Raw genomic sequence first — 27,572 nt, 5'->3', positions numbered from 1 at the left:
AAATATTTTTGTATGGCTTTTCTCTCTATGAATTTACTGTTTCTCGTTAAGATTATACTTTTCATAGACCTAGGCATTCCCCTGGAAACCTCCAGGACTTAAAGCTCCTCAGGAGGCATGCCAACAGCTTTGGAAGGTTAGAGAGAGACCAGTAGCTCAGTGTCCAAGCCTGATTTATGGCATCCCCTTGGGAATGCCCACTCTGTTGAGTGTCAGGTGCAGCAAGACCCGCAGCATTCTCTGTTCTCCTAACCCCCCCGAACTAAAACATGGGTAGGATCATCCAGTGACGCAACCAATTTAGAGCCAAAGCCGACATCTCTTTCTGACCTGCTTTAAATGAGCAAGTTAGGAATAGTGTCTGGCTCGCAGATGATATTAAAGTTAAAATAATTTGATTTTTGTTTAATAATTATTAATACAGTTATTTCTTTAAACAAAAATGACTAAGTTTATGGCTGAGTCTCATCTATATTTCGTTTGCTTCCAAATGTTCACAAACTTTTCAAAAATAACAGATTTATTTAGATATAATTCACATGCCATACAATTCACCCAATTAAAGTATACAATTTGATGGGTTTTAGTATGTAACATCACCACAAACAATTTTACATTTTCATTCCATTAGCAGTCTGCCCCCATTCTCAAATTCCCAACCCCTGGCAACTACTAGTCTACTTTCTGTCTGTATGGATTTGCCTGTTAGGGACATTTCACGTAAATGGAACCATAGAGTGTGTGGTCTTTTGTGACTGACCTCTTTCACTTAGCATAATTTTTTCAAGGTTCATCCATGTTGTAACATGTAGCAATACTTCCTTTCTGTGACTGAATAACATTTTACTGAGTGGATATACCACATTTTATTCATTCATTCTTCAGTTGGTGCACATTTAGGTTGTTTTTACTTTTTGGCTCTTATGAATAGTGCAGTTATGGACATTTGTGTACAAGTTTTTATGTCGACATATGTTTTTGTTTCTTTTGGGTATTTACCTAGTAGTGGAATTGCCAGGTCATCTAGTAATTCTGTGTTTAAACTTTTGTGGAACTGACACTGTTTTCCTAAGTAACTGTATAATTTTACATACCCACGAGCAGTGTGTGAGGATTCCAATTTCTCCACATCTTAGTCAACACTTTTATTATCTTTTTTAAAATCATTATTATTATAGCCACTGTCCTAATGGGTATGAAGTGGTATCTCATTGTAGTTTTGATTTGCATTTTCTTGATGACCAGTGATAATGAACATCTCTTTATGTGCTTATTGCATCTTCTTCAAAGAAATGACTGTTTAGGTGCTTTGCTCATTTTTTAATTGGGCTATTTATCTTTTCTATTATTGTTGTAGGAGTTCTTTTTATATTCTGAATGCAAGTCTCTCATCAGAAATATCATTTGTAAAAATATTCCACAAACCATTTTTATATGTCCTGAATATTTTTTAAATATGTATTTATTCATTTATTTATTTGGCTGCATTGGGTCTTTGTTGTGGCACACAGGCTTTTCATTGAGGCATGTGGGATTTTTCGTTGCAGTGCTCATTGCAGCACATGGACTCTTTGTTGCGGCGCGTGGGCTTCTCTCTAGTTGTGGCATGCAGGTTTTCTCTTCTCTAGTTGTGGCACATGGGCTCCAGAGCATGTAGGCTCTGTAGTTTGTGGCACACGGGCTGTCTAGTTGAGGCACGTGAGCTCAGTAATTGTGGCGCGCAGGCTTTGTTGCCCCGCGGCATGTGGGATCTTAGTTTCCCTACCAGGGATTTAACCTGCATCCCCTGCATCAGAAGGTGGATTCTCTACCACTGGACCACCAGGGAAGTCCCTGTCCTAAATATTTAGAAGATGAGTGGTCAATCAAACTTTATATGGCACCATTCAGCCACTATAAGTGATACTATAGCATTTATTGCCACATTTTAATGTATGATTAAGTGGAAGAAGCAGGTTCTAAAACATTATGATCCTTTTTTAAAAATGCATAGAAAATCACCTGGAAGTATATATATATCAAGGTGTATAGCAGTCATCTTTGGATGTTGTAATTATATATTTTAATTTTCCATATCTTTTCTTACTTTTAGTGATGAATATGTATTTTTCTGATAGTAAATTATTCTCAATTTTTTAAAAAACCCAATTGTGTAAGAAAATGTCTACCTCACTTGCACATGAGTTTGACTGATTCTACCTATTGTTTAGACTTCCCAAAATCTCATGCGAGTGGGAACAAGATGAGACCACAAATGAGTCCATTTCAATATAACGACCTGAAACTATGCCTCTCAGTTCCAGAGAGACCACAGGCTGGGAGGGGAAGGAGTAAAAGGTATGATTATGTATAGGGATTTAATATCAATCTGTATGGCTTGCTTCAGTTTGCAAAGCACTTTCAGACATCTTACTTGATTCTCACAGCAACCCTATTGGACACCAGTGTTCAGATGAGGAAACCAAGGTTCAGAAACATTTTGTTTTTTCCCAAGGTTGTGTGGCCTAGTAAGTAACTATGTTCAAACTACAGTCTGGGTTTTCTACTCCTGTTGCAGTACTTGTAACTGATTGCCCTGCCTCTCATACTGTATTCTTCTCTATAAAATTTTCTCTGAGAGTCGGATATTTGAAGGATCACTTTTTAATACCTGTAAAGATGCTGTGGTGTTAACTTGGAGTGTTGTGCTTCTGGCTAAGATGGCTTCACAAACCCCCAAATACTTTTCTTTAGTGTTCTATCTCAGGAAAGGAAGAATTTTTGATACATGAATTAACTTATGCCTTGTTGTTGTTTACTTTTCTATTTTCTTCTCATTTATCAGCCTTATTGCTAAGCTTCGAATATTGCTTTCTTTTAAAATTGTTGCCCAAATGAGATCATCTTGGCATTTGTACTGGCTTTATTTCTCTTCTATGACTTTTACAAGCAGCCTTGGAAACAAAGGACCTCTTCTTTACTTCCTTGGCACACTCTTCATCATTTATGAACATGAGAAAGATGAATTTTTTCCTTTGCTCAAATAACTATGGCATTGTCTGTGTTATTTAGGCTAAATTAGGTAGAAAAAAATCTGAAGTCATTTTAAAAGTATGTGACTTTCTGTAGATTCTAGACAAGAGGTTGGTTTACAAACATTTTCTGTAAAGACCCAGACAGTAAATATTTCAGGCTTTGTAGGCTATACAGTGTCTGTTGCAACTCTTCAACTCTGCCATTGTAGTGCAAAAGCAGCCATAGACAATAAGTAAACAAGTGGGCCTGACTGTATCAATAAAACTTTATTTACAAAAGCAGTCAGTGAGTAGATTTGGCCCACAGGCCAGGGTTTGCTGACTCCTGTTTTCAATTATTTAATTTTTGTCTACCAGGAATCTAATTCTTTGGCTAAGTGATTTGTTACCAACCATATGTTTCAAAGCCTCTTTATATCACCATAGATGCTAGTGGGGTTTCTCTTAAAAAATAAAATGTGATACGTACAAACTCATTAAGAGTTAGAAGGCGAGTCCAGTATTACTAGGTTGTCTATTTACCTCTTCCTTTCCAAGGTTAGAGCTGCTGCAAGCTACAACCTGGACCCTTCTTAGTCCAGGAACATATCCCTGACCTCCTCTTGTGTTTTAACCCTCTTTACACTTATAGAAAGTATCCCAGTTCATAAGCTATTCAGTGAGCATTTTATTTCATTATGGCCATCTGAGCCACAGATCTGAAAAGTAACTCTACTTCTATCAGTCAATTCCTTTGAAATTTATTGGAGAGCAAAATAGTTGTGAAGAGTATCCAATGACTATGTTGACCTAAAAAAAAAAAAAAAATAGGCTGCCAGTTATTTCTCTAGGAAAAATAAAATTAGGTTCATTCAGGATCGGCAGAAAATTTTCATTTAGGGTCTGAAACCATGGTGAGCCAGGTGCAAGTCCCCACATGGTGAGGGAAGGAGAATGCTTTTATAGAAGGGAAAAGGATTTGGGAGAGCCATAGTACACAAAGAGTCCATGGCTTTTCATTGACTACGTTCTTGCCAGGAAAGAAGAGGAGTCTTTCTTCTTCCTGTTGGACTCTGCTGTCCTCCCAGAGCAGGAGAGCTCCCGCTTCTGGGCTCCTGACTCTATTTAACTGAGGTTTCTGTTTATTAATTTTTTTACAATTGTTTGTAATCGTTTACAATTTTTACAATTGAAAACAAAACCTATTTTTGTGGTCTCTTAGTTACTTTCTCACATTATGTCTCAGTTTGGGGGTAATTTGGGAATCGTAAGACCTTTCTGTAGTAAAGATTCTGGGATGGAGGGAAACATAAGAAGGATTGATTTCTTTTATTATGAATTTTGTACATAAAAATTTTCCATGCGGGCTTCCCTGGTGGCGCAGTGGTTGAGAGTCCGCCTGCCGATGCAGGGGACGCGGGTTCGTGCCCCGGTCCGGGGAGATCCCACATGCCGCGGAGCGGCTAGGCCCGTGAGCCATGGCCGCTGAGCCTGCGCGTCCGGAGCCTGTGCTCCGCAACGGGAGAGGGCACAACAGTGAGAGGCCCGCGTACCGCAAAAAAAAAAAAATTTTCCATGCAAGAAAAGTTTCTAATAGTCTTCACAAGTATTTTTGAGAAGATTGTTTTTAAATGCCTGTTTGTAAACAATATATATAGATACATTTTTTAATATGAGAGAGTCTTACCCCAAGAAACTACAAGAATATTTTCCCACTGCCACCTTTAAATTAATTTTTAAAATTAACATATTTTCTGATGTAAAAGTAATATATTTTTATAGAAGAAAATTTGGGAAATTTATAAAGCATAAATAAGAAAAGTAAAATCACTCACAATCAACTCCTTAGAGATAACTGTTGCTAACATTTTGGTGACACTTGGGTATCTCTTTATGCATATGTGTACATATAGATTAGATACAAAATTGATCTAATAAGATTATATAAAGTACTTTTGTAATCTGTCTTTTTTACTGAAGAATATATAGTGGATATACTTCTATGTTGATACACACAGATCGACATTAACTTTAATGGATACGCGGTGTAGATGTACTTACTATAACCCACTTGGATGATCACCTATTGGAGTATTTTAAGTGCTTTATACTTTTCCACTATTACAAAGAATGCTTCAGTAAACATTCTTGTATATAGTTTCTTCTTTTCCTGCCAGAGTACTTCTTCAAGATAAACTATTAAAAGTGCAATTAGCAGAAATACGTGTGTACATACATACGTATAATTTTGATATAGAAAAGTTTGTGCCCAAATTATATTCTTCCCAACAGTTAATGTGAGTGCTTCACACCCTCACCAAACTGGGAAATTTCTATAATTTCTCAACAGATCAGTTATCAGTATCATGGCATCCTTTCTGATTACTATTTTTGTTTTAATATTTTATATTTTTTAAACCAACACCTACACAGCACTTACTATGTGTCAGAGGCTATTCTAGGTGTGTTTTTTTTTTAAATATTAACTAATTGAATCTTTATGATAACCCAGTGAAGTGGGCACTGTTATTATTCCTAACTTACAGATGAGAAAGCTGTCAAGCGACTTGAAGTTCCTGTATCTAGTAAGTGGTGGAGCCAGGATTTGAACCTTGACCTTCCTTATCCCTTGACCTTCCTTATTATCCCTTGAACCTTCCTGATTATCCCAAAGTCTATCCTCTTGACTGCTATGCCCTGCTGCTCCTTGGAGGAAAGAAAGGCTTAGCTGCCTAGGAAATGAACCTGGCAACAGGGGTCAGAGAGCCAAATCCATCTATTATTTTCAGTATCTTCTATTTTAATTACTTTAAAGATAATCCCTTTGATTTTTTTAGGGTATATCAAGGTCAGAAGAAATCAAAAGAAGCTCTGCCCCACTACCAAGAGGCTTTAGAATATATTGAGATCAGTAAAGGTGAAAAAAGTCTTGAGTGCGTACCAACATTGAGGGAATTGGCAGGTGTAGAACAAGCCCTGGGATTTCACGACGCATCCATCAACCACCTTTTACAGGTAAGCTGCAACGTATTGGCCACCAAAGCTGTTCCAGTCCACTGCTTTTCACAGATACAGGTGGAATAGCAGCTCTGAGAATTCCTGGGTTTGTTAAGTGCTCTAGATAAGTAGAACACTTGGTCTGGGGTAGAAGTTCAACAAACATCTTCGTAAGTGGGCAAGTGTGGGATACTGGTCCTGTGTTACTTGTGCATCTTCCACAAACAGTCTGAGACTGCCTGAAGGTGGCTTTTCTCATATTAGGTGCATAATTTAAGTCTTGTTTCCCAGACAATGTTTCTTTATTATTTAATGCTTATCTATTTAGAGCTTATGTTATCAAACTTATTAGGGTTCTTATCTACCACATTCTACAATCTTTACCTGAAGTCACTTAGAGTTGTCATCTGGTAGCTGCTGTTCTACTTTGTCATTAAAAGATTCCTCTGTGAGTGTATCAGTTAGGGTTCTTCAGAGAAATAGAACCAATTGGATGTATACATAGAGTGAGAGAGAGAGAGAGATTTACTGATATTTTAAGGAATTGGCTCACACAACTGTGGGGGCTGACAAGTCCGAAATCCGTAGGGTAGGTGGGCCAGCTGAAAATGCAAGCAGGGTCTCTGTGTTACAGTCTTGGAGCAGAATTCCTTCTTCACTGAAACCTCAGCCTTTTGCTCTGTAGACCTTCAATTGATTGGATGAGGCCTACTCACCCAATTATTACCTATTATTGAAGGTGATCTCCTTTATTCAAAGTCTACTGATTATAAATATTAATCATAGCTACAAAGTACATTTATAGCAACATTTAGACTAGTATTTGACCTAGCAACTGGTCACCATAGCCTAGCCAAGCTGACACATAAAACTAACCATCACAGTCAGTTTGATGTTTTTGTGTGGTATCATCTGCTAAGAACATGTTTTAAATTGTTTTCTGAGAAATTTTCCCTGTTAAAGTTGTAAAATATAGACTAACTCATTTCTTATTTCAAATGAGATATAATGATATGGTACTGAGGGTTCTTTATTGCTATTTCTTTTAAAATTTGTATGACCATTTATACTCCCACACACAGTTTATTAGAGTGTGCCATTCTCTCACTTTCTCTGGATTATCTCCCTTAAATATTATTACCACCCTGTGACATATTATTATTATTATCAGTTTATAGATAAGGAAATCAAGAATTAGAAAGGTTGAGTGATATGTCCAGGAGTACACAGCTAATAAATGGCATAGCCCAGGTTTAAATGCAGTATTTTTTTTTTTTGAAAGGTAATTCTGGCTGACATGTAGAGAGTAGACTAGGGAGGGTGTGCCAAGAGTGGAGGTAGAGTGGAGCACTGAAGGCTGAAGATGGTGGTGGCTTAAACTAGGATGATGTTCATAAGGATGAAGAGAAGTAGATGGGTGTGACAAAGATTTAGGAGGCAGAATTTATGAGATATGGAGCTTGAGTGGATGCAGGACAAAGAGGGAAGGGGAAGAGTCGAAGATGACTCCCGGGTTTCTGGTCTGAACACCTGAGTGGGTGTTTGTGTCATTTACAGTGGGGGAGCAGGTGTGACTGGGTGATGGAGAGATGGTGAGCTCAGGTTTTTTGTTCGTTTGTTTGTTTTTTGTTGTTGTTTTTTGTTTTTTGTTTTTTTTGCGGTACACAGGCCTCTCATTGTCGCAGCCTCTCCCGTTGTGGAGCACAGGCTCCGCACGCGCAGGCTTAGCGGCCATGGCTCACAGGCCTAGCCACTCCGCGGCATGTGGTATCTTCCCGGACCGGGGCATGAACCCGTGTCCCCTGCATCGGCAGGCAGACTCTCAACCACTGCGCCACGAGGGAAGCCCGTGAGCTCAAGTTTTGATGGTGAGTCTGAGATGCCCATAAGGCATCCAAGCAGAAATGACAGCTAGACAGTTATATAATCAGGACTAGAGTTCAGAAAATAGGTCAGCAAGTCCTCCACTTATACACAGTAATTGCCTTGGGAGAGGGTGAGATCACTCGGGCAGGGTTTGTGGAGGAACTTTGGTGTTCATTGGTCAAGTAAAGAAGGATAAATAGGTAAAGGAAAAAGAAGAATTTGCCAGATAAAAACAAGAAGAAAAGAAAGAGATATTCTCATTGTCACCCCTTTTGATACCTTTTGCTGTTATGGAGGGCATGGAGCTGTCGGGAGAAAAAATGAGTTCATATTTGTAAAGTGTTGAGCACAGTGCCTGCTAGTGCAATATATGAATTTTTGAAAAGTTCTCCCTTTCCTTTTCTTGCTTTTCTTTTTCTTTCATTGATGACCTAGTTGAGGGAAACATTGAGGCACTGTTGAAAACAGAATCCAGATTGTACTGTGAGTGAGATATGAGGAAGCAAAGGTAATAAAGGCAGGTGCCTGCCTCAAAACATACTAAGAGGTGGGGAGGACTGACCCAGGCAGGGGGCAGAGTACATGGAAAGGTCTGAAGGTAAGACAAAGTTTGACGCATTTGGGGAACTGCAAGAAATTCCCGATGCCTGGGCAATGGGAATGGGAAGGCAGTGGGTGGGTATCATTCAGATGGGGTGTGGAAAGTCATGGTAAGGAATTTGAGCTTCATCCTAAGGGCAGTTAAGGGTTTTCAAGCAGGGAGATTGACATCACCAGATTATCAGTCTAGAAGGGTTGCTCTGCAGTATGGAGAAGGGACTGGATGGCAGAGAGATAACCAGGAAGGCGACTCAGTAGGTGGCTGTGCAACAGACCAGGTAGGCATGATGACAGCCCGGACTCAGGCAGTGTCATGAGAACGGAGAGACACAGACAGATAGAGAGTAGAAATGACAGGCCTGGGAGTTGCGCAGATGTGGGAGAGTGAAGGAGATGGAGGAGTCCAGCTTTAGACCAGTTTTCTGCGTGTGGCTGGTTGGGACATTTACTGAGTGAAGGAACACTGTGGATTTGCAATTTTTTGTTAGTATCAATAATTCTGAATATTCTTATTTTTAAAAATGTTTTTTTCTTTTCTTGAATTATATGTTGATATACATTTCCAAAAGTTAAACTGCAGGGATATGAACATTTTTATACCTCTTGATTTTTGTTGACATTCTGCCAAAAGGTTGTTTTGAGTTACCTGGCCACCAGAAGTTGGCTTTTCTTTGCTCATAATTGAGCCAGTTTCACACCAACTTTGCAAACTTTTTTATATTATTTTATTCCCATTTTACAAATTTTATAAATTTGAGATTAATCTCAAATTTATTTTAATTTAGAATTTTTGTTTGTTTGTTTTTGGTTTTTTTTTTGCGGTATGTAGGCCTCTCACTGTTGTGGCCTCTCCCGTTGCGGAGCACAGGCTCCGGACGCGCAGGCTCAGCGGCCATGGCTCATGGGCCCAGCCGCTCCGCGGCATGTGGGATCTTCCCGGACCGGGGCACGAACCCGTGTCCCCTGCATCGGCAGGCGGACTCTCAACCACTGCGCCACCAGGGAAGCCCAACAGTATTCAGCCTTTCAATCCATAACTATGGGATAATCTCTTATTTCTTTAGGTCTTCCTTAATTTCTTTCAACCATGTTTTATAGTATAAGTTTTGCACTTCTTTTGGTAGATTTATTCCCAAGTATTTTGGAGTTTTTTATGTTGTTACAAATGGAAGTGTTTTCTTAATTTCTTTTTCTTATTGTTCATTGCCTGTGCATAGAAATACAAATGATTTTTGTATGTTAACTTTGTATCCTACAACCTTTGTAAATTTATTAGCTCTAGTTTGTGTGTGTATGTGTAATGTTTTCTGCCATACAAAAGTTTTCTTAGTGCTTTCAAGTTTTCAATCTTTTATTACATTTAGATTTTGACTCTGAGAAATATTTCTCTGTAAACAGGTTATGGAGGAATTCACTCATTTTTTTTTAATGCCTTGTCAAGTTTAATAGGTGACTTTTATTGTTTATTCTTGAGGTTAATAAAGATTAGAGAGTGTTTAAATAAATACTTGCCTATGATTATTAAAGAGATAGCTTTGTGAAGTCAAGATAGCATTGGATTTGAAATCAGAAAACTTGGGTTGGAGTCCAGACTCTTCTGTTTACCATTTGTTTGATAATATAAGTCATTTAGTCTCTAAAAAAAAAAAAAAAAAAGCCTACAAAAGACCCTATCCACTTCACAGAACAGCTCAAAGATTCAAAAAGGAAAGTGCTTTGTGAACAACTTGGCATGTTGCCAGTATAAGCTACTTTTATTTATTAACAGTAATTGTTAAGCATTTATCAAATCTCCCCTTTTCTTTAGCAAACTTTACCTAAAATACAGAAAGGTATAGCTCTCCAAGGGAGCCCATGCCTAAAAGCCATTTATTAATTACACACAAAGGAAAGGGGTTTTGTTATTTCCCCTCTTGTTTTTTCACTCTTCATTCCTTTGGAGTGAGAGAAACACCCAGGGAGAAAAGACCTTTTATTCTCTGTAGAATGTATAAAAGTTCCAAAGTATTTTAGGAACTAACCCATTAAAATGGAGAAAACTAAAGCCAGCCCCCCAGAACCATCACAGAGGGAAGGCAGCAGTCCCAAGGACTGATGAAAGAGCTGTCATCAGCCCTGTGGGTCCTCTGCAGCAGGGTTCTGTGAGAAAACCACACAAACATGATTGTTTCTGAAACTCTTCGTGGCAGATTTTGGCACTAGAACCTTATTTTCCTATCCAAAAGAAAAATCCCAGGATTTCGTTTGTGTGAGCAATGGCATGTTTGTGGGTGTGTGCCTTCAAGGAGTATACGTTAACACCGCGCTAGCTTGGATTGCTTTTTCACGTCTCTGACACTCGAATCGCATATCTCTTTTCAGTTTTCAGGGCAGCTCTGCCATTCAGTAGTTCCCAAATTTAGAGAAGTTTGATTTGCAAAGTATGATGAAATAATTTATCAGTTACTCTACCTAAGACTTTAAGATCAGAAAATCTGGGTTCAGGTTCCTGCTCTGGGTGAGTTATTGGCCTTGGTCAGGCCTAGGTGGCTGATAGGTGCTCACATGTGACTCCTGGCAGGTGCAGACTATTCAGTAAATGGCAGCACTTCTTATTGGCTCTTGTTAATTGCTGTGTATTTACTATAAAGTGTAATTCATTTATTACAAATAATCAGATGAGTGCTATTTTTAATTTTCAAAATCTCTGACAACACTAGCCTATTTTGTTTAAAATTAGAAAAGATGCAGAATGCAGATATGATTTTATACAGTATAAACCTTTTCTAAGAATGACACAAATCATGGTGCCATACTGCTTCTTTTGAAAAGACATCTGTTTTTTATCATAACGATAATGCTTTTTATAAAAAAACAAATCGAGCCATACAGAAAAATACAGAGAAATGGGCTACGAGTCATCTCAGCCCTCCTCCCCCATCCTAGAAGTACCCAGTGTTGTGACACTTGTTGGGCATTTTTCCTCTGCAGGTGTGCAGATAGCTATAGATTGAGAGACAGAGGGACGAGAAGAAAAAAGAGAAAGAAAGATTGATAAACTTGACAGCATAAAAATGAAAAAGTTCTCTATGACAACATATCACAAAGTTAAGAAATAAATGTCAAGGAGGGGAAAGTATAGAAAGAGTTCTTATAAAATCTAGATGAAAAAGACAACTCAATAGAAATATGGACAAAAAACAGAAACAGACATTTTACTGAAGAGGGAATACAATGGCCAATAACCATCCAAAAATAATCCCTAACCTCACTTGTTATTAAAGAAGTGCAGTTTAACCAAGGAGATGCCAAAAACGTTTGGTGCCACTCCATGGTGGCAAGGGTGTGGGGAAGCAGACATCCTCATGCACTGCTGGTAAGACTGGGAATCAGCACCATTTTGGGGGAAAGCAATTGACATTCCCTCTCCAGTTTTATAACACACTGACCCTTTGACCCAGCAATTTCACTTCTAGAAACTTACGTAACAGATAGATGTGCACAAGTGTGCAAAGAAACAGGGTTATTAGCAATAGCAAAAAATTAGAAACACTCTTAAAACCCATTAGTAGGGGACTGGTTATAAAGCTATGATCTATCCACGTGATGGGATACTGTAGAGCCACTAAAGAGAATGAGATGGATGTCTGTGTTCTGAAGAAAGGTGTCCAAAATATATTCTTAATTTAAAAAGCCAGATGTAGACCAGAATATTCTGTCAGTCAATGACCAGTTAAAGACTACACTGTGCTGGGCACAGTGTTAGGCCTGGGACTATGATGGAAGGCTCGGATGTCAGAGGCCCTGCCCTCAAGAAGCAGCCTAGTGAGTGAGACAGAACTTAGTGAAGAATCACACAGATGAATGTAAAACTACCACTGTGAAGTGCACCACAGGGGGAGGTACTGGGTGCTGCGAGAGCTCCCAGCGGGGCAGCCTGAGCTGATGGGGGATCTGATAATGAGACACCCCAAAGGTTGAGGAGAGGGGAACCACTGTGGTGAGAGCCCAGAATGGGTGGCAGGAGATGAAGCTGAGCTGAGAGGGGAACATGGCCAGGCTCTGATCTCGTGTGTGTGTGTGTGTGTGTGTGTGTGTGTGTGTGTGTGTATAAGCACATCAGTATTTCTGAGAGGATATGCAGGAAACTGTTGATAGTGGGTAGCTATAAGAAATCAGACTGGAAATGGGGAGAAGAGGGGTTGAGGCTTATAGACACAAAGGACAGGGCATTAAAATTTTTAATTGCTTATTCTTTTCTACTACTTAGGATTTTTAAAAAGTTATATGCAGGTACTACTCTTATAATTTAAAAATATAATTAAGTTTTAAGAAAACACACAGAACAAAAAGACAAAAATATAAGGCCCCAACATGTCTATTTTAGTGCTAACTCTTACAGCGAGTAGGGCCTTTTCTCCCCAGCCCTTTGGAGGAGCTAAAATTGACAACTGGAAAGCTGCCACAGAGATTTTCTCTGACTATTAAAAGAAACTGGCTCAGTCTGGGGCCCTCAGAAACCAGGTTTTGAATGCCCTCTGCACCCAGTTACTTCCCTTGCATCTACTTCCCCCGGGGATTCCCAGCTCCATCGTTTTTTTAGCCAGTGCCCTCCAGCCGCCTCAGTCCCCTATGGTGTGTGTGGCCATGGAAGACTTCCCTACTGGGCAGAGATGGGAGAGGAAAGGAAGTGGCAACCTTGGGCTGCAACATGACCCTGTCTTGAACAAGGATGACAGTCAAAGCCTAAGGGTAGAATGGCCAGCTCTGGCAGAGCTGAGAGAGAAAGCTCTGCAGTCTCACAGCTGGTCAGTTATAAGAGAAACACAGCAAGCTCATACCTCATAGTGACAAGTGGACTTGAGCTTCTGTTGAATTAAGGCACAAATTTGAATCAAAGCAGAAACGGAGCCACTTGGTAGAAGGCACTTTAACGTCTGCTCCATCCACCGTCCACTGCCTGACCCCCTCCACAGCGTCTCTCTACAGTCAGTGCTCAGAATTCCATGTGTTGGCAGCTCGCTCTTTCCCTAGCCAGTCTATTTAATTCTGGGCTGAGTCTAATTCTTAGTAACTATTTCTCTGACTCTTAAATAGTTCTTCATTACATTGACTTGAAAATTGCCGTTCTGTGACTTCTACCCTCTAGATAACCAGGTGTTAGATGAGAAAAGCATGCAATTTGAAATCACACGCCTTAATTCAAATCCCTGTTCTGCCATTGACCAACTATGTGACCTTCAGACAGTCGATTACTCTCCTCAAGGCTTCATTTTGCCATCCGTAAATTAGGCAGTTAACATCACTCTCACTGGTCATTTTGAGATTAAGCGGAGCTGGTGTATATCGATGTTATTTCCCTCCTTCCCTCCGTCCCTCCCTGTGCTAGCCCTCAACTTTACAAAGAGATCCTGGCAATTACTATTGTCTTCTCTTTGAGTGTTCTCATCTCCAGGGTAAATAGACTCAGTTTAAGTCCACAAATGTACTTTGAGCTACTTGTGTGCTCTTCACTATGCTATGGGAGAGGAGATTTCCCTCTGAGTCACTGATTCCCCTAATCATTATCAAAGTGGGAAAAAAATCTCTCTCTCCCTCCCCACAAGAGCTGGGGTTCCACACTCAGAACCCACCCAGTGTTTTAAGTTGAGTGTTCATGTGGTGGGGTCTGCCTGCATAAATAGAAACATCCTTTTTAGTAGTCATCGAGTTTTCTCTTCAAGAACTGTTACACATTTTACAAATCCAAGGGGACAGGCCCAGTTAGATAAGAGTCTGCCAGCCCTGGCTCTGGCTGTGTCTATTGACAGCTGGGTTGGCACTGAGGAATCCTTGGTTTCCCCCAGAAACACATAAGAGGACCAGAATGCAACAGCTGCTCTGTACCTTGCCAGGGCTTGAGGCAGTTGGTCTTGTGAATGAGTTTTTTTCAATTAATGACCCTACTCCATGTGGGATATTAAAGGTGTTTTTGTTTTTAACCCAGTACGACATGCTAGCAGCTGAAGAGATTTAAGAATATTAAATGTTCCTCCTCAGCCTCAAGATGACAGTTGATAAACATATAACCATAAGATATCAAAAACTTCAAAGGATGGGAGGAGAGATGCAAGCCCTGGGGTGATTAATAAATAACGAGGAGTGGGCGTAGTCAAGCCGCAGATCCCCAGCGGGGCCTAGTACTCAGGCCACTGTATAAAGCCGGAGAGGCAAGCAGGACTCCTGTAATTCTGTTCACCCTAACAACTAGTCCTTAAATGCTCTCAGATGTATGTAACAAGGATATTTATATTATCTTAGCAAACAAAGTGTTGTTCCAGAATTGTGAACAGTGGTTTAGTTTGGAAAGATTGGGTAATCTAATCACTAGCTTTGTCAACTTTTTCAGTACTCACTCCCTCAGGAGGCCTCCTGCATGGTGTGGTACTGTGGTTGTCAAACTGTGTCACTGCCAACACTCATGTTCCAAGGAGGGTCTTTTGGGGTTGGCTGGATGGAAGCAACTGGGTGGGCTTCCCAGGGTCTCTCTACCTGCTTCAGTGAGAGCAGCTCCACACTTACCTGCTTTGTATGTTAGAGAACCATTCTGTTTGGTATATAAGGGGTTCTTTTGCTTTAAAATCAGAAACTTGAAAAGCAGTGGCATCATGATGTTTGCATCCTTTCATAAGTTGCTTTTCCACTCAGTGGTGTGTTTTTGAAATGTTAATACATATAGATAGAGTTCAATCATTGTATGAATAAACCACAATATATTCGTTCCCCTGCTGATGGATGTTTAGATGCTTCCCCATTTTTCACCATCTCAAATAATGCTTCAGTGGAGTTGAGGGCATTTTCCATATAGACACTGATGGGTGGTGCCCTCTAAGCTGGACCAGGAGGGAAGGGACAGCAGGAGGGGTGGATGGCTAGTGAGATGTGGAGAGTGGACAGAGGATGAGAAGCTGCATGGATGTGATAGAGCCAGGATGCCCCAACAGTCAAACAGGGTCTGTGAGCTGCGGGATCCAGAGGTAGCAAAGATTAAGCGATGATGAGGCCCAGAGCATCATGGGGGACCAGGTGGCTGAGGGTAGGGAGGAAAATAAGCCTGTCAAAACCCAAGAGGCCAAGGTGTTAGCTGGGTCATTTGCTGGGTGTTTTAGTTTGCTCTTTTAGCTCCACTCTGCATCCCTCACTGTGCCCACTTAAGTACAGTGTCAGTGGGCCGCCTTGCCCTCTGGCTGGGAGGCACACAGCCTTGACCTTGGAAGGAGAGAGCACAGCTTATTTATTCCCTCAGCTCCTCCCAGCAAGGTCAGTGCAGGTGGTCTGCATCCATTCACTGATAGCTACAGCTCCCTCCCCTATAATTCATCTTTCCAGTTCCAGCAAATGCTCCCTCCCTTGCTCTGCCTGTGATGTTAAAGCAGCCTGTTTGGGGTCCAGCACTCTCTTCCTTAGGTTTCCTCTGTGCAAACTTCTTTTCTTTTATCAACTTCTTTTCCTCTATTCATCTGTTAAACTGTGCCATCTCTTTCTTGCCCAATAGGTGCAGACCAATCTTAGGGATACTGAAATCACTGAAAATGATAACAGGAGGAGGGGTGGAGAGGAAAGTAGTGAGCCGGGTGCTAAAACCTAGTGAGGGGCAGTGTCTGTGAGTTTAGGTAAAATCAAGCTACCCCACATTTTTGTAGTTTGTCTGTAAGCTCCTTTAAAACCAAAAGCCCTGCCTAATCTTTATGTGAATTCCTAGGGTTTGAATAATATCTGGCATGTAGAAAGCATTTAAAAATTAAGATAAGTTGAATTGAATAGGACTGAATTAAATTAAACTGAATTGAATTTTTCTGAATAAATGAGATTGCACATTTTAAACATCATGGGTTCCCTTCTCCACTACCCTCACCCCCCACTCCCGCATATGGTTTTTAGAAACTTTGCGAACATCAAATAACAAATTAGATCAGAGACTGAGTTTCTGAAGTGAATAATGAATATTAAATGTTTGCTTATATTAGCATCTCATACAGCAAAACATTGAAGATTTTGTGATATGTTCAGATCTCCATAAGATTTCAGGATCCATTTTCTTGATAATATGAACATTTTTGCTCATGGAAAACTTTGCTTCCTGTTTCCAAGACAAAAGGCAACTTAGAGAACTCTCAGAACATGTTAATAATTCATTTGAAAGTAATTTTGATAGACATGCATATTTTACATTGCCTCGAATTATAATATTAAGTGGAAACAACATATGAAATCTTTTTGAATTTGAATTTGAGTTTTAATCAATCTAAAATACTGTGTGTAAAATGTCTTTGTAACAAGATGAGTTAAATCTTTTCTGGCATGAGAGGGTGCTCTCTTCAAAAGTGGATTCTAGAGATAGTTAACCCAGGGAAAAGACAAAGTAAACATGATCCATTTGCATTTGGGGTGGGGCCAGCTTTTCCTCTCTTTTTTCCTTTCCCTGAGCACTGAACATTTGATCCTTTCACTCTAACACTGTGTCCTATTTGAAAAGCATTTCCAGTCAGAACTTCAGGCCAAATCGAGGATAATGACCAATTTGGGGTTTTCCAAAATCAAGTATTCAATTTATCTAGATCCTGTAATACAGGGGTCTCCAACCCCCGGGGCGCAGACCGGTACCGGTCCGGGGCCTGTTAGGAACGGGGCCGCACAGCAGGAGATGAGCGGCAAGCAAGGGAAGATTCATTTGCCACCTCCCCATCGCTGGCATTACCGCCTGAACCACGCCCCCCCACCCCCCACCCCCACCCCACCCCTTGTCCGTGGAAAAATTGTCTTCCACGAAACCGGTCCCTGGTGTTAAAAATGTTGGGGACCATTGCTGTAATAAGAAAAGTCATTTTAAAACAAAGGATATTGTTAGCATTTACAAATATGAAATCCTGATTGTTCTAACACAGCAATAAAAGTTATTACCAGCAATCTTGATTTGGAGTAGCCCCTATCATAAAAAGTCTAGATCTAGTAACTAGTGGATTTTAACATATGACAAATGAGGGGACAGTTTAGAGTCTACCCTGCTTATCATCTCAGAAATGTATTAAGCTGGTCATCAGAGGAGCAAGTCTCTATGGCTTTGCTGTCTCACTGCTTGGTCTGGACTAGAAGGTTCTAATGGTATGGCTTTATCTAGTCTAAGATTTAGGCTGTTACCTTTCATTTCTTTTTCATTTGCGATATCGATTTAAATATTTTTGACAATTTTCATTATCCTCATTTTATAGATGAAAAAACTGAGGTTGCTGAGTGGGTGATTTGCCCAAGGTACCTCACAGCTAATAAAGGATGGAGATAAGATTCTGACCTTGATGCTCTGCCTTCAGATTTGCTGTTTCTACCATGTCATGAATGCTGACATTCCTCCTGCCCTGGTGCACACTGCCCAAAGCACCCCGATTCTTTCAGCCTCCAGGAGCTATGACTAATCCATGGGATTATTTACTTGCTTGTTTGCTTAATATCTTTTTATTTGAAGGGATGTAGTTTGTATTTTATTTGAAAGGATTATTTTTATTTTATGTTCATAGATCATACGGTGGTTTTTTCCCCTTAAAGAATTTTTAAATGGGCTTCATTTTCAAGGAACTGAGCTGTTTCCTGAGTTCGGACAGCTCCTGTGGTCCAGTTCGCCGAGGTTATAGGCAAATGAGCTTGGCGGACCAGGCATGGGGGTGGGGTCGGGGTTTCTGTGGGTGAGGCTGCTGACACTGGGGGTAGGTCCCCCTCTCTGGGCTGACCAGTGGGTAGGGTTCTGTGCTTGCCCACTTCCCCTACAGCACAGGCACTTTTTAATCTATCTCCTTCCTCCTGGAAACCCTCCCTCCTCTTCTGCTGACACTGCACTCATGGGAGCATAGACTTTTAAATTATTTACTTAGAAATAAGCCCTGGCCACAGCATCGAGCTATCTGGACTCAGCGTCCAGGGCTTGGTGCTTTCTCAACTACACAATGCTTTTGAAACCGAGCTCTCCCAAGAGTTGATTGTGCTTCCACATAAATCATATTGTTTAGCTTGCTAGAAATTTCCTTGACTTTCTGCTTATCGTTCCAAGAATAGTTAGTTCCCTGCTGCTGCTGCCAAGCATGTAAACAAATGTGTGTCTTCTTTCCATGATGACAGGCGCGTCTCATCGTCCTGAGCAGAAACCCCTCTCAAGAGGAGGCAGCCGTGTCCGCACACTCCGTCGCCTGTGCTGCTGTCGCTTCTGGAAGGCCTGAGCACCATGGTGAGAGCGAGAGCGAGCCTTCCGTGGGGGACAGTGAGGCCTGCTCCCTGCCTGTCCCATGTGCGTCGGTATCTGTGGGCTAGCTGCCTGTGGGATGGATGAACAGGTGGATGGAGCTGGGACAGACCCTTCAGAGAGTCTTCTCTGTTAGCTTCACTAGAGTCCAGAGTCCTTTGGTTTCTATCTTTTTTCAGCCTTCCTCTAATCTTTTACTCTCAAATACAGCAAATCTTCATCCAAACATAGCTATCAGAGCCCCAGAGAGTTTGTGCTGGGCTTACAGGGAAATCTACTGGACTTTCAAAGGTGATCTATTTTTAAAGGTTGTGGAGCTACTGTGGCAACGGATCTGACCTGCTGGAACTCCGGCCTCCAGACTCTCACAGGGCTGAGCTTTCAATCAGGATGAACTTACACGGCTTCAGGATTCCAAAAGGAAGTTGTCATTTATGAGTCATATAGTTTTTCTTAGCCCCACATAATAGGTAGAGCAGTGAGCTTGGGAGTTCTTTAATCCCCCATCCTGGGCTCAGAGCATACAATATGCCTCTATTGATGGAGAACATGCATTCTAGTGACTTTCTTTGTTGTTGGTCAGAATATTCATAAACAGAGTATAACTCATAAAGAAGACAAGAGGTGTATTCCAAGATGTCAGCTAAAAATACTTATGCATTGTAGGAAAATAAGGTCCAGTGTGCCATCAATTTGAAAATCAGTATCTGGAAGGCTTGAGGTTGAGGTTCAGGGAGTAGGAGCTGGGCTAAGATGAGGAGGCTGGTGGGGGGAGAAGATGAAGGAGGAGCCTCAGTGAGCAGCCTGGTCTGCAGAGGTTCCTGGGCCAGGCAGGGGCTCCTGTCCAGGGAGGAGCTGGGGAAGGGGATACCAGTGTTTATCTTTCTGTCCATCCCACCTTAAAGATCCTTCATTCTGGTCTCCCGGAGCTTTGAGCACCTTCTCAGAGCTGGAGGATAGAGAAGGCAGGCGACCTTCCTTACCTTAACTCCCTAGAACACTCCATACATAGCAATCAACTTCAAAACCTTCAAAGAGCCAACATTTTAACCAGTTTATTGGTGGCTAAAATTCCTTTAATAGGGGAAAAGAACCTTCCATGCCACAAGTATTAATAGGATACTTAAAATGCAAACATGATGGAAACCCCTAGATTAGCAGGAGTCACTAATCTAAATGTCTATAGGAACCAAGTAAGCAATGTGAGTGAAGCGAGTAGTCATTAGAAAACAGTAGCAGCAGCAAGCATAATTATAAATGGCAGCTAACTGTTGGCTGTAATCTGAGAGATGCAATAGGGAGTGGTGAGGACTGTGGCAAACTGGAGAGGCCCGTCCCCTGTCGAAAGTGAGCAGCTGTTATTCAGCTCCAGCCCATTACTGTCATGTGGAAAGCAAGCTTGTATTAGCAGGTCTGTTTTTTCAAGAGAAGGCAGAAATCTGAATTTTTATGTGAAATCAATGCATAGTTGATGGTCACCAAGTCAAATATGTTTCAGGCTCTGAGGGATGCAAAACAAGTGTGAGGGCTAGATCCCTAACTTCTGACCTGGGAAGCATGAGTATAATAAGTGGTTGTCAGGTCCTTCCTGTTTTTCTTGGGGGGCTCATGGGTTGAGAACTGGAAGTTTCTGAGCATTTAAACTGCTGGGGTGTGGGGGAGGGGGTCTACTCCCAGAGAACACCAAGCAACTACAGGAGGCTAAGACCAGAGACCATCTTTGCCTAGAGGGATTCTGGTTTGCCAGCATCTCAGCTAGTGCTCAGTGTACACACCTGATGAATGTATGGATTAGGTGGGGAACAATAGAAATCATGTCCCTAAAATACTTGTTTCTTGTAGCTGCAAAGTTAGACCATTCTGCTTTGTGTAATTATAGAATCAGAAACAATCCAATTATGTATTTTTTTCTAAGTTTTCCAGTCTAAATATGGTGTTGGTATAGCCTCCCCTGTAAATAGAGAATGCCACTAATACCTACTTGATACAGATAATTAGGTCTGTGAAAATTTAATGACCTCACACAGTAATAACAGCGAATTCTTACATAGTACATACTGTCATGGTTCTAACCATGTTATATTTATTAACTCAGTTAATCCTCACCACAGCTCTGTGAGTTTGGTACAAGTGTTCCCAGTTTTCAGATGGAGAAACTAAGGCACAGAGGGTTAGGTAATTTCCCAAGAGCCATAGCCAGGGAGTGGTAGACTTGAACCTAGGCTCTTGACCTCCATGCTATATTATAAGGACTGGCACTGCACATGCCCTTTTCCCTTCTTTCCCCTCCCAAAGAGTGTGTGGCTTTGGGGAGAGAAAGGGACTTGAGAAGAGCAACGGTGGCCCAAGGAAACCAGTTTGAGTGCCGTCTGGGAAGGGGCCAGCCCAGGATCGTGCACAGGCTCTCAGCCCCCCATTCTGCCCCATGTCTCTTTGGCAGCTCAGACTGTTTGGTGACCTGCACCCAGAAAGCCTACTTGCCAGTCAGTATCTGAAGGGGGAGGAGAATGAATAGGGAAGGATAAGAAAAAAACTTCCCCCAAGAGCAGGGAGTTAGACAGTTGCAACTGGCTTTGCAGATTAGGAAGGGGGTCACTTCTGCCTGAGGCCTGGAGGATCGATTGCTTGAAACATATTGACTCACAGAGGCCTCAGGAACCCGAACCAGCAGGAATCATAACAACAATCATACTAGCAATGATGACAACAGCAGTAGCAGGGGTCGAGCGCCCGTTGTATGCAGGTGCTGGCACTCTCACAAACATGCCCATTTAATCCTAACAAGCCTTGGAGGCAAGATGACCTCCCATTTTACAAAGGAGCTAACACAGCCAGCTCTCCATACCACCAGCACCATCAGTCAATATCCTCTCTACTCATTGCTCTACCCAAGAGGGACAAAGCCCCAATCAGTGTAAGGATGCTCCCTTCTCAGACTCAGCTTCCACTAATCAGAAGACACTGGAAATGTCTATCACCTTGACACCAACAGGAAGAGAGTTTACTGAAGGCTTGAAGGCGAGTCAACACTAAGTGAGGAGGCTGGGCAGAGAAGCTGTCGGATCAAAACAGATGCTTGTGCAGAGGCAGCATGAAGCCCTGGAGCAGGGGCAGAGAGGCACACCAGCCCTTGCCCCTAAGGCCTCAAGCCAACCATTGAAATGGGCACATCAGAAAAGAATCAAAGCAAAGAGAAACCACAGACTATTCCTACTGTGTTAACAAGCTTGAATGTGCTGCCGTGGGAATCTTTGTTCTCTTGGTGACAAACATGGGGAAGACTGTGAACAATGAGCTGTCCGGCTGGCATTTTAAGATAGTTTGTTCCGGCTCTTATCTGCTAAGCTCAGTGGCCTGGGCCCAGAGGGTACAGCCGTGTTCCATGCATGGACTCAGCTTCCCCGAAAAAGCAGGAAGGAGCGGGGTCCCCCACAGCCAGGAGCTGCAGTGGCAGTGGGCAGGCGCCTTCCCACCGTCTTTCAGGGGGCCTGGTTTTCATGTCCCTGCTGTCCCCTCACACACAGCCAATGCGATAATGAGAGAAGCCCACCCAGGGCTGAGGTTTCTCCAGGCCTCTGCTACCTCCTGGAAGGGGAAAGGAAAGGCAGGAATTTGGAATTTATCTTTGTCTGACAACTAAGTGGGGGACCAGCCTCCCCACCCTAGCTCTCACCCAGGCAGGACTCTCTGGCCTGGACTTTGGTCATTTGTGGTTCAGAAGTGCCAGCCAGATCTCCTGGGAGCAAATCTGCACCTTCCACTGAGTGCCAAGGGATCCACGTGCACGGGGATCTCAACTCTGCTCTGCTATGCTTAAACTAGTCTGTGCCAAGTACAGTTTGTTTGTTTTTTAAAGAATCGTTAATAGGAAAAATTTCTCATCTAGGGATTCTCCATAGCCTACTTGCTAAATGTCCATTGAAGGCATTGCCCTCGGACAAACAAAACGCCACTGGCCAAGAAGCCAGTGTGTTTCAGGCTCCACAATCAAACTAATCCCTTTGCTCTGTGCCTTCCTGTATTCCTTATGCAGACAAAACTGCCTTAGAAGTCACGAAGGATTGTGATTGCATAAGGGCTCCCAATTCAGGCTTGTAGAATGTCACTAACCTGAGCCTGGCCAGCTTCCCGGAGCAGCCATAGACAAACTTGGTATTAACAGCTCTCCCAACCCTGCTAAGTCTCCAGGCATTGGCCTTGTGTTTATAACTCTTCTCCTAAAGGATATTAAAATGAAATGGGCTGAAGCCAAGTACATTTCAGTGTAAACCTCTGAGAGGCAGAGCCTGCTGAGCACGGGTGGCCTTGTTTGGAAGTGGCCCCATCTGTGGTGTGGGGTCCAGCAGGCCAGGGAGCTCTGTAGGTTCCAGAGACAGCAGAAGGGAATGGGTTATGCCCCTGCCCGCCTTGGGGCAGGGGGTGGGATCCCTGGCTATATGGACAGACTCATGGGCATGGGGTGCATTCCCAAGATATAACTCCCTATGCACGGATATGTATGTCTTCTGGGCCCCCACTTGTCCTGGCCTCTCCCCTCCTTTTATACAGTAGACACGAAATATGTAAGTATCTGAAGGTAGGCTCTGCATCTCCATGGAGTCTCCTCTTTTTTACCCCCCGCGATCACCGCTTTTCTCAGCTCTTCCTCTGTGGCCTGCTCCTCAGCTTGCCCCATGCTGGGCCCTGCCCCACCCGCAGCCTACTCCCTGCTCATGGGGTTACTGATGCTCCTTGAGCCCCATGTGTCTCAGAGAGACTGGAAATCAGACAGACGCACCCAGCTCCAGTGGGCTCCTGACAGGTAATGTGGCCACCTGGGAGCAGCCACGGTAAGGTGGTCTTCACCTTCCTGTGGCCCTCCTTGACTGCCTGTGCTGCCTCTGTTGCCCACCTCCAACCTGAGGCCTCCAAGTGGGGCTTGTGGTGCAGGCCTGCAGTGGGAATGAGTGTAAGCTGCTGCTGGCCACACCCACCCACCTCTCCCTTCCTCCTCACTATTCGCCTCTCCCTCTCTCTTCCTCCTCGGCCTTCCCACCCACCTCAAGTCCTGTGTGTTCTGAGAGATGCTTCCTCAGCTCCTACTCAGGGCCCGCTTCTTATTACAAAATGCCCAGCCAGCCTGAGCCTGGTGCCTGAGCTCCCCAAGCAGATGTCAGCTTCCATCCTGCTCAGTGCTCCACAGGCCAGGTGGGAAGGGGAAGCAGCAGAGAGAGAACGGTGGGTGAGGCCAGAGAAGGGAAGCCTCTTACCCTGTTTTCCACCATCGTTAGTAGGACCCCCTCTCAGAAACCTCTGGAAGGCACCTTAAAGCACATCCCATGTAGAGGACTGGAGTCCAAGGTGTGTCCAGCGTCACGCTGGCAATTAGAGACAAAGCAAGGCCTTAGACAGAGGCCAGGCGCTGCCTACCTGACCACACTCCAGAGCCAGAGAGGTCGTGGCTCTGAGGGTGCTCTGTCCTCAGAGGTCCAGGGAGCCCGGAAGCCCCAAAGGTGGGGGCAGGTGTGGGCTGCAGGGGTTGGCAGCTCTTGAGACCAGCAGAGGAGTAGAAGGTGTGGCCTTTTCCACCCCAAGTCTGTGCTGTTGGTCTCTCTTCACCGAGGGACAACCTGTGGCAGAACTGAAACCTCACTGAGCTTTGCTTACAAACTGCCTTTCATCTTTGTGTCTGAGAACAAAGTCTGCGGCTTTATCCCTCTCCTAGGGAGGATGATGGGCTCTCTGATAACCACTATTATGAGGCTCTGGTGTTTCACTTTTGTGCTGGATAATAATTTATGTTCAGAACTTCTCAGAAACGTCTAAGTTATTTATACCCTGACTTGGCTTCAAAACATATTATTAGGGCAGCTTATGGAAATGACATATACTTCACCAAGACAAGCAACTGTGGCAATAGGCCTGAGGCGCTGGGCACCTGATCACTACTGGGTGGCCCCAAGTGGGACTCTGGGTGGTGTTGGGGGTGGAGGGAAGTCCTGATCAGCTTCCTGGTGGTGAGGACATTCAAGGCAGGCAGTCCCTATGGTGACTGAGCCCAGACCAGGCCTGTGGGCACCAGGCACTATGCAGACACTTCATGCACACTTTGCTGTGTGAGCCTCACCCAGCCTGCCGCCATCTTGGTCACCTTACTCTACTGATGCAAACCTGCCCCCAGAGATGGCCATGGACTTCCAGGGACCACACAGCTCAGGAGCAGCAGGTCTACTGCTCCCGGATGCCCTGTCCAGGCCCTGTGAAAACATTCCTCTTGAAGGTGGCCTCCAGTGTGGACCACTGAGGGCCACGCAATGAGGAGTCAGCCTGTCCAGGGCTTCGTCTGTCCTCAGGCTACTCTGTGACCCCCACAAGGCTGCCGGGCAGCCTCAGGGCAGCTGCCTGTGCAAAAGTCCCAGGCAGTTCCCAGCAGGGTCTAAATGGGTTCAATCCATTTGTTCGCTGGATGATAGCGCTCCTCTGGGTTAATGCCAGGATAGGATTTGAGACTTTCCATATTCAAATTCCCTGGAGTCCTTAATGCTTTTGCAGTTAGTGCAGAGTACAGTTTCTGAAGACTTACAAAAGATAATTGTCACATTGTACACACAGGCCTCCCTCATAATGAGAGCTGTCCTCACTGTTCCAACTCTTGCCTTGGGACAGCCTCAAGAAAATGAGCCCAGGGTCACTGGAATTTATTTTAATTAAAAGCCTCCTAACCTCCTGGGTGCCAAATCGTAACCCCACATTCCTCTTGCTCTTTGAATGGAGCCCTGTTTTCTTTTGCCTGTATATGAACATACAGATGGAATAGAGTTTGAAGGGGCCTCCGGGAGACATTAAGCCACCTTGCCCGCTGGGCCACACTTACCCCCTCACCCTAACTCACAGACAGCCCCAACATTCTGCGGGAATGAAAATGGGAGAAGATTCATGGCCTTGGAACACTTGTGCCACTAGGGCTCAGATTTACAAGCTAAGTCATGCTCCTGTGCTTTAGAAAATGACCTCATCTCTTGCCGACACCACCAGCATCAGGTTGCCGAGGCTCTTTGTGAACCCACACCCAACTTCAGGCACAAGGTCTGTGACAAGAAGTGGCATCCCACCCCAGGGGCTGTGACCTCCTGTCCCTCTGGAAACCCCACTGTCACTTGTGTCAGGTGGACCTCCTGGGGGATGCCCACTCCCAGGAGAACCAGCTCTGCTTCTTAGGGAGTCACTCCTTAGCTGTAATAATAGGACAAATTTGCTCTCCCCTCGAAGACTAATCATGGGATTCATAGTTCAGAAAGCTAATTTAGGGGCCTGGGGGATGGGGGAAAATAAGTCAGGGTCTTGCAATAAAAGAGCTTTCCTATATCCCAGGTAAAAATAAAAGTGGTTTCAAATTTACAGACAGGGAAGACGCTCACAGTGTATGCCCTGGACCTTTCACTGTTCCCGAGCCCTAGGCTCTTCTCATATATAAGGGTCCTGACATGATGCCTGACATGTGGTCCGCTTGTATGTGACAATAGCTGTCAGAGACCCCCCCTCCCTGGCCTTGCCCCCCGTGACTAGAGACCTCCCAGGAACAGAAATGGAAGAAACTTGGACCTTTTGAGAAGCTGAGGACTCTGAAACGGGGAAAGGGGAGCAGCAACCTTAGGAGCTGACCCCAGAGGGCAGATTCCCAGTCTGGGCCTGTCTCTGACGTCTCACCACAAAGCCTTGCTTTTTTCCACTTCAGTAGCCATGTAACCTTAGTTTGAGTAATAAATTCCTTCCTTCCCCCAACCCCTTCCTTCCTCCCTCACTTCCAGTCCCTCTTCCAGAGATCCAAATATGCTAACAAGCATCCTCTTTGGAAAATGTGACTAGGCCTCCCTGAGTTAGAGGTTTGAGCCATTTACACACGAGTATGAGTTAGGCCAAAGAGCTTCCTTTCTCCCAGCATTCTGTGAGATCAGGTACACAATGGAAAGGGGCATCTGGCACTAAGCTCTATGGGACCAGCCGAAACGGGGTGGTTTTTTTCGGGGGAAGGGGTGTTGGTCAGCATGTGACTGCCAGGGGAAGGAATACTAAGAGGTGGGAGAACTTTACCAGAGAGGGGCTGGAAAGGGACAAAGCGCAGCTATGTCCACCTGTGTCTGAGAGTCCAGCTCCTTACCCAGGAAAGGAGGGAAATGCTTCCCATCCCTTTTGATCTCTTCCTTTTTCTGAGCCTGGCACCACTTCTTCTGCAAAAGCCCAGGGTCAGAAACTCAGTTCTTACCTGTTCAGTCCCAACTCCTTCCTATGCCCTTTACAACTACAGGTCTTCAGAGCAAGGGCTTATGTCTGGGGAATGAGGCTGAGACTCGGAAAAGCTTCTACTCTTCAAGAAGGGCTCAGTTACATTCTTTGGTTAATTCCCAATTAGACAGAAAACTAAAATATCAACAGTACTCCATTCCTGAATAGACTTGTTAATTTTTAGACATGGAACATACATCTCTGTAATGCTTTTAGAATCAACAAAATAAGTGCCACATCATCCCCACATTTGCTGTCATCAGATTATCAAAGCAACCAAAGTTAATACATGGTCTGAACATTTAATCTGTAATATTTTCTCCCATGAGCCAGCAAGGACTAAAGAGATGTAACACTTTTCATGTACAGTAGTAAAATTTTCTCCTACCAAGAAAAAATTTGAGTAATACTCTAGAAATCCATCAGCTGGTCTGGCAGTGGATAGACCCCCATTGAAAGAGTGGAGCAGGGACTCCAGTTCAATAGACTCCTGTCTAGTCACAAAGTCTGGGGCCAGTCAGCACCGAGACCTCTCTGAAAGGCAGCACCTCCCAGCCTAATTCTCGCTTCTGTCTGGCAACTGCCTAGACCCTAAGCAAAGTAAATCT

At 43.4% G+C, this 27,572-nt stretch overlaps 1 protein-coding gene across 6 annotated transcripts in view; it reads left to right on the top strand.

Moving 5' to 3' along the window:
- The window catches only part of TTC23 (tetratricopeptide repeat domain 23), a 118,521-nt gene that overhangs the window by 65,095 nt on the left and 25,854 nt on the right, over positions 1-27,572 (top strand). For 5 of the 6 annotated variants that reach the window (XM_049706104.1, XM_033431447.2, XM_049706107.1 and 2 more), the window contains 2 exons: positions 5,831-6,008; positions 18,582-18,747. In XM_049706104.1, the coding sequence (XP_049562061.1) occupies positions 5,831-6,008; positions 18,582-18,747 (344 nt within the window). The remainder of the gene's footprint in view (positions 1-5,830; positions 6,009-18,581; positions 18,748-27,572) is intronic. The other variant, XM_049706105.1, reaches the window with a different exon arrangement.

The sequence above is a fragment of the Orcinus orca genome, chromosome 2 (assembly GCF_937001465.1).
Source record: "Orcinus orca chromosome 2, mOrcOrc1.1, whole genome shotgun sequence".
Taxonomy (NCBI): domain Eukaryota; kingdom Metazoa; phylum Chordata; class Mammalia; order Artiodactyla; family Delphinidae; genus Orcinus; species Orcinus orca.
This window is presented reverse-complemented; position numbering and strand designations above follow the sequence as displayed.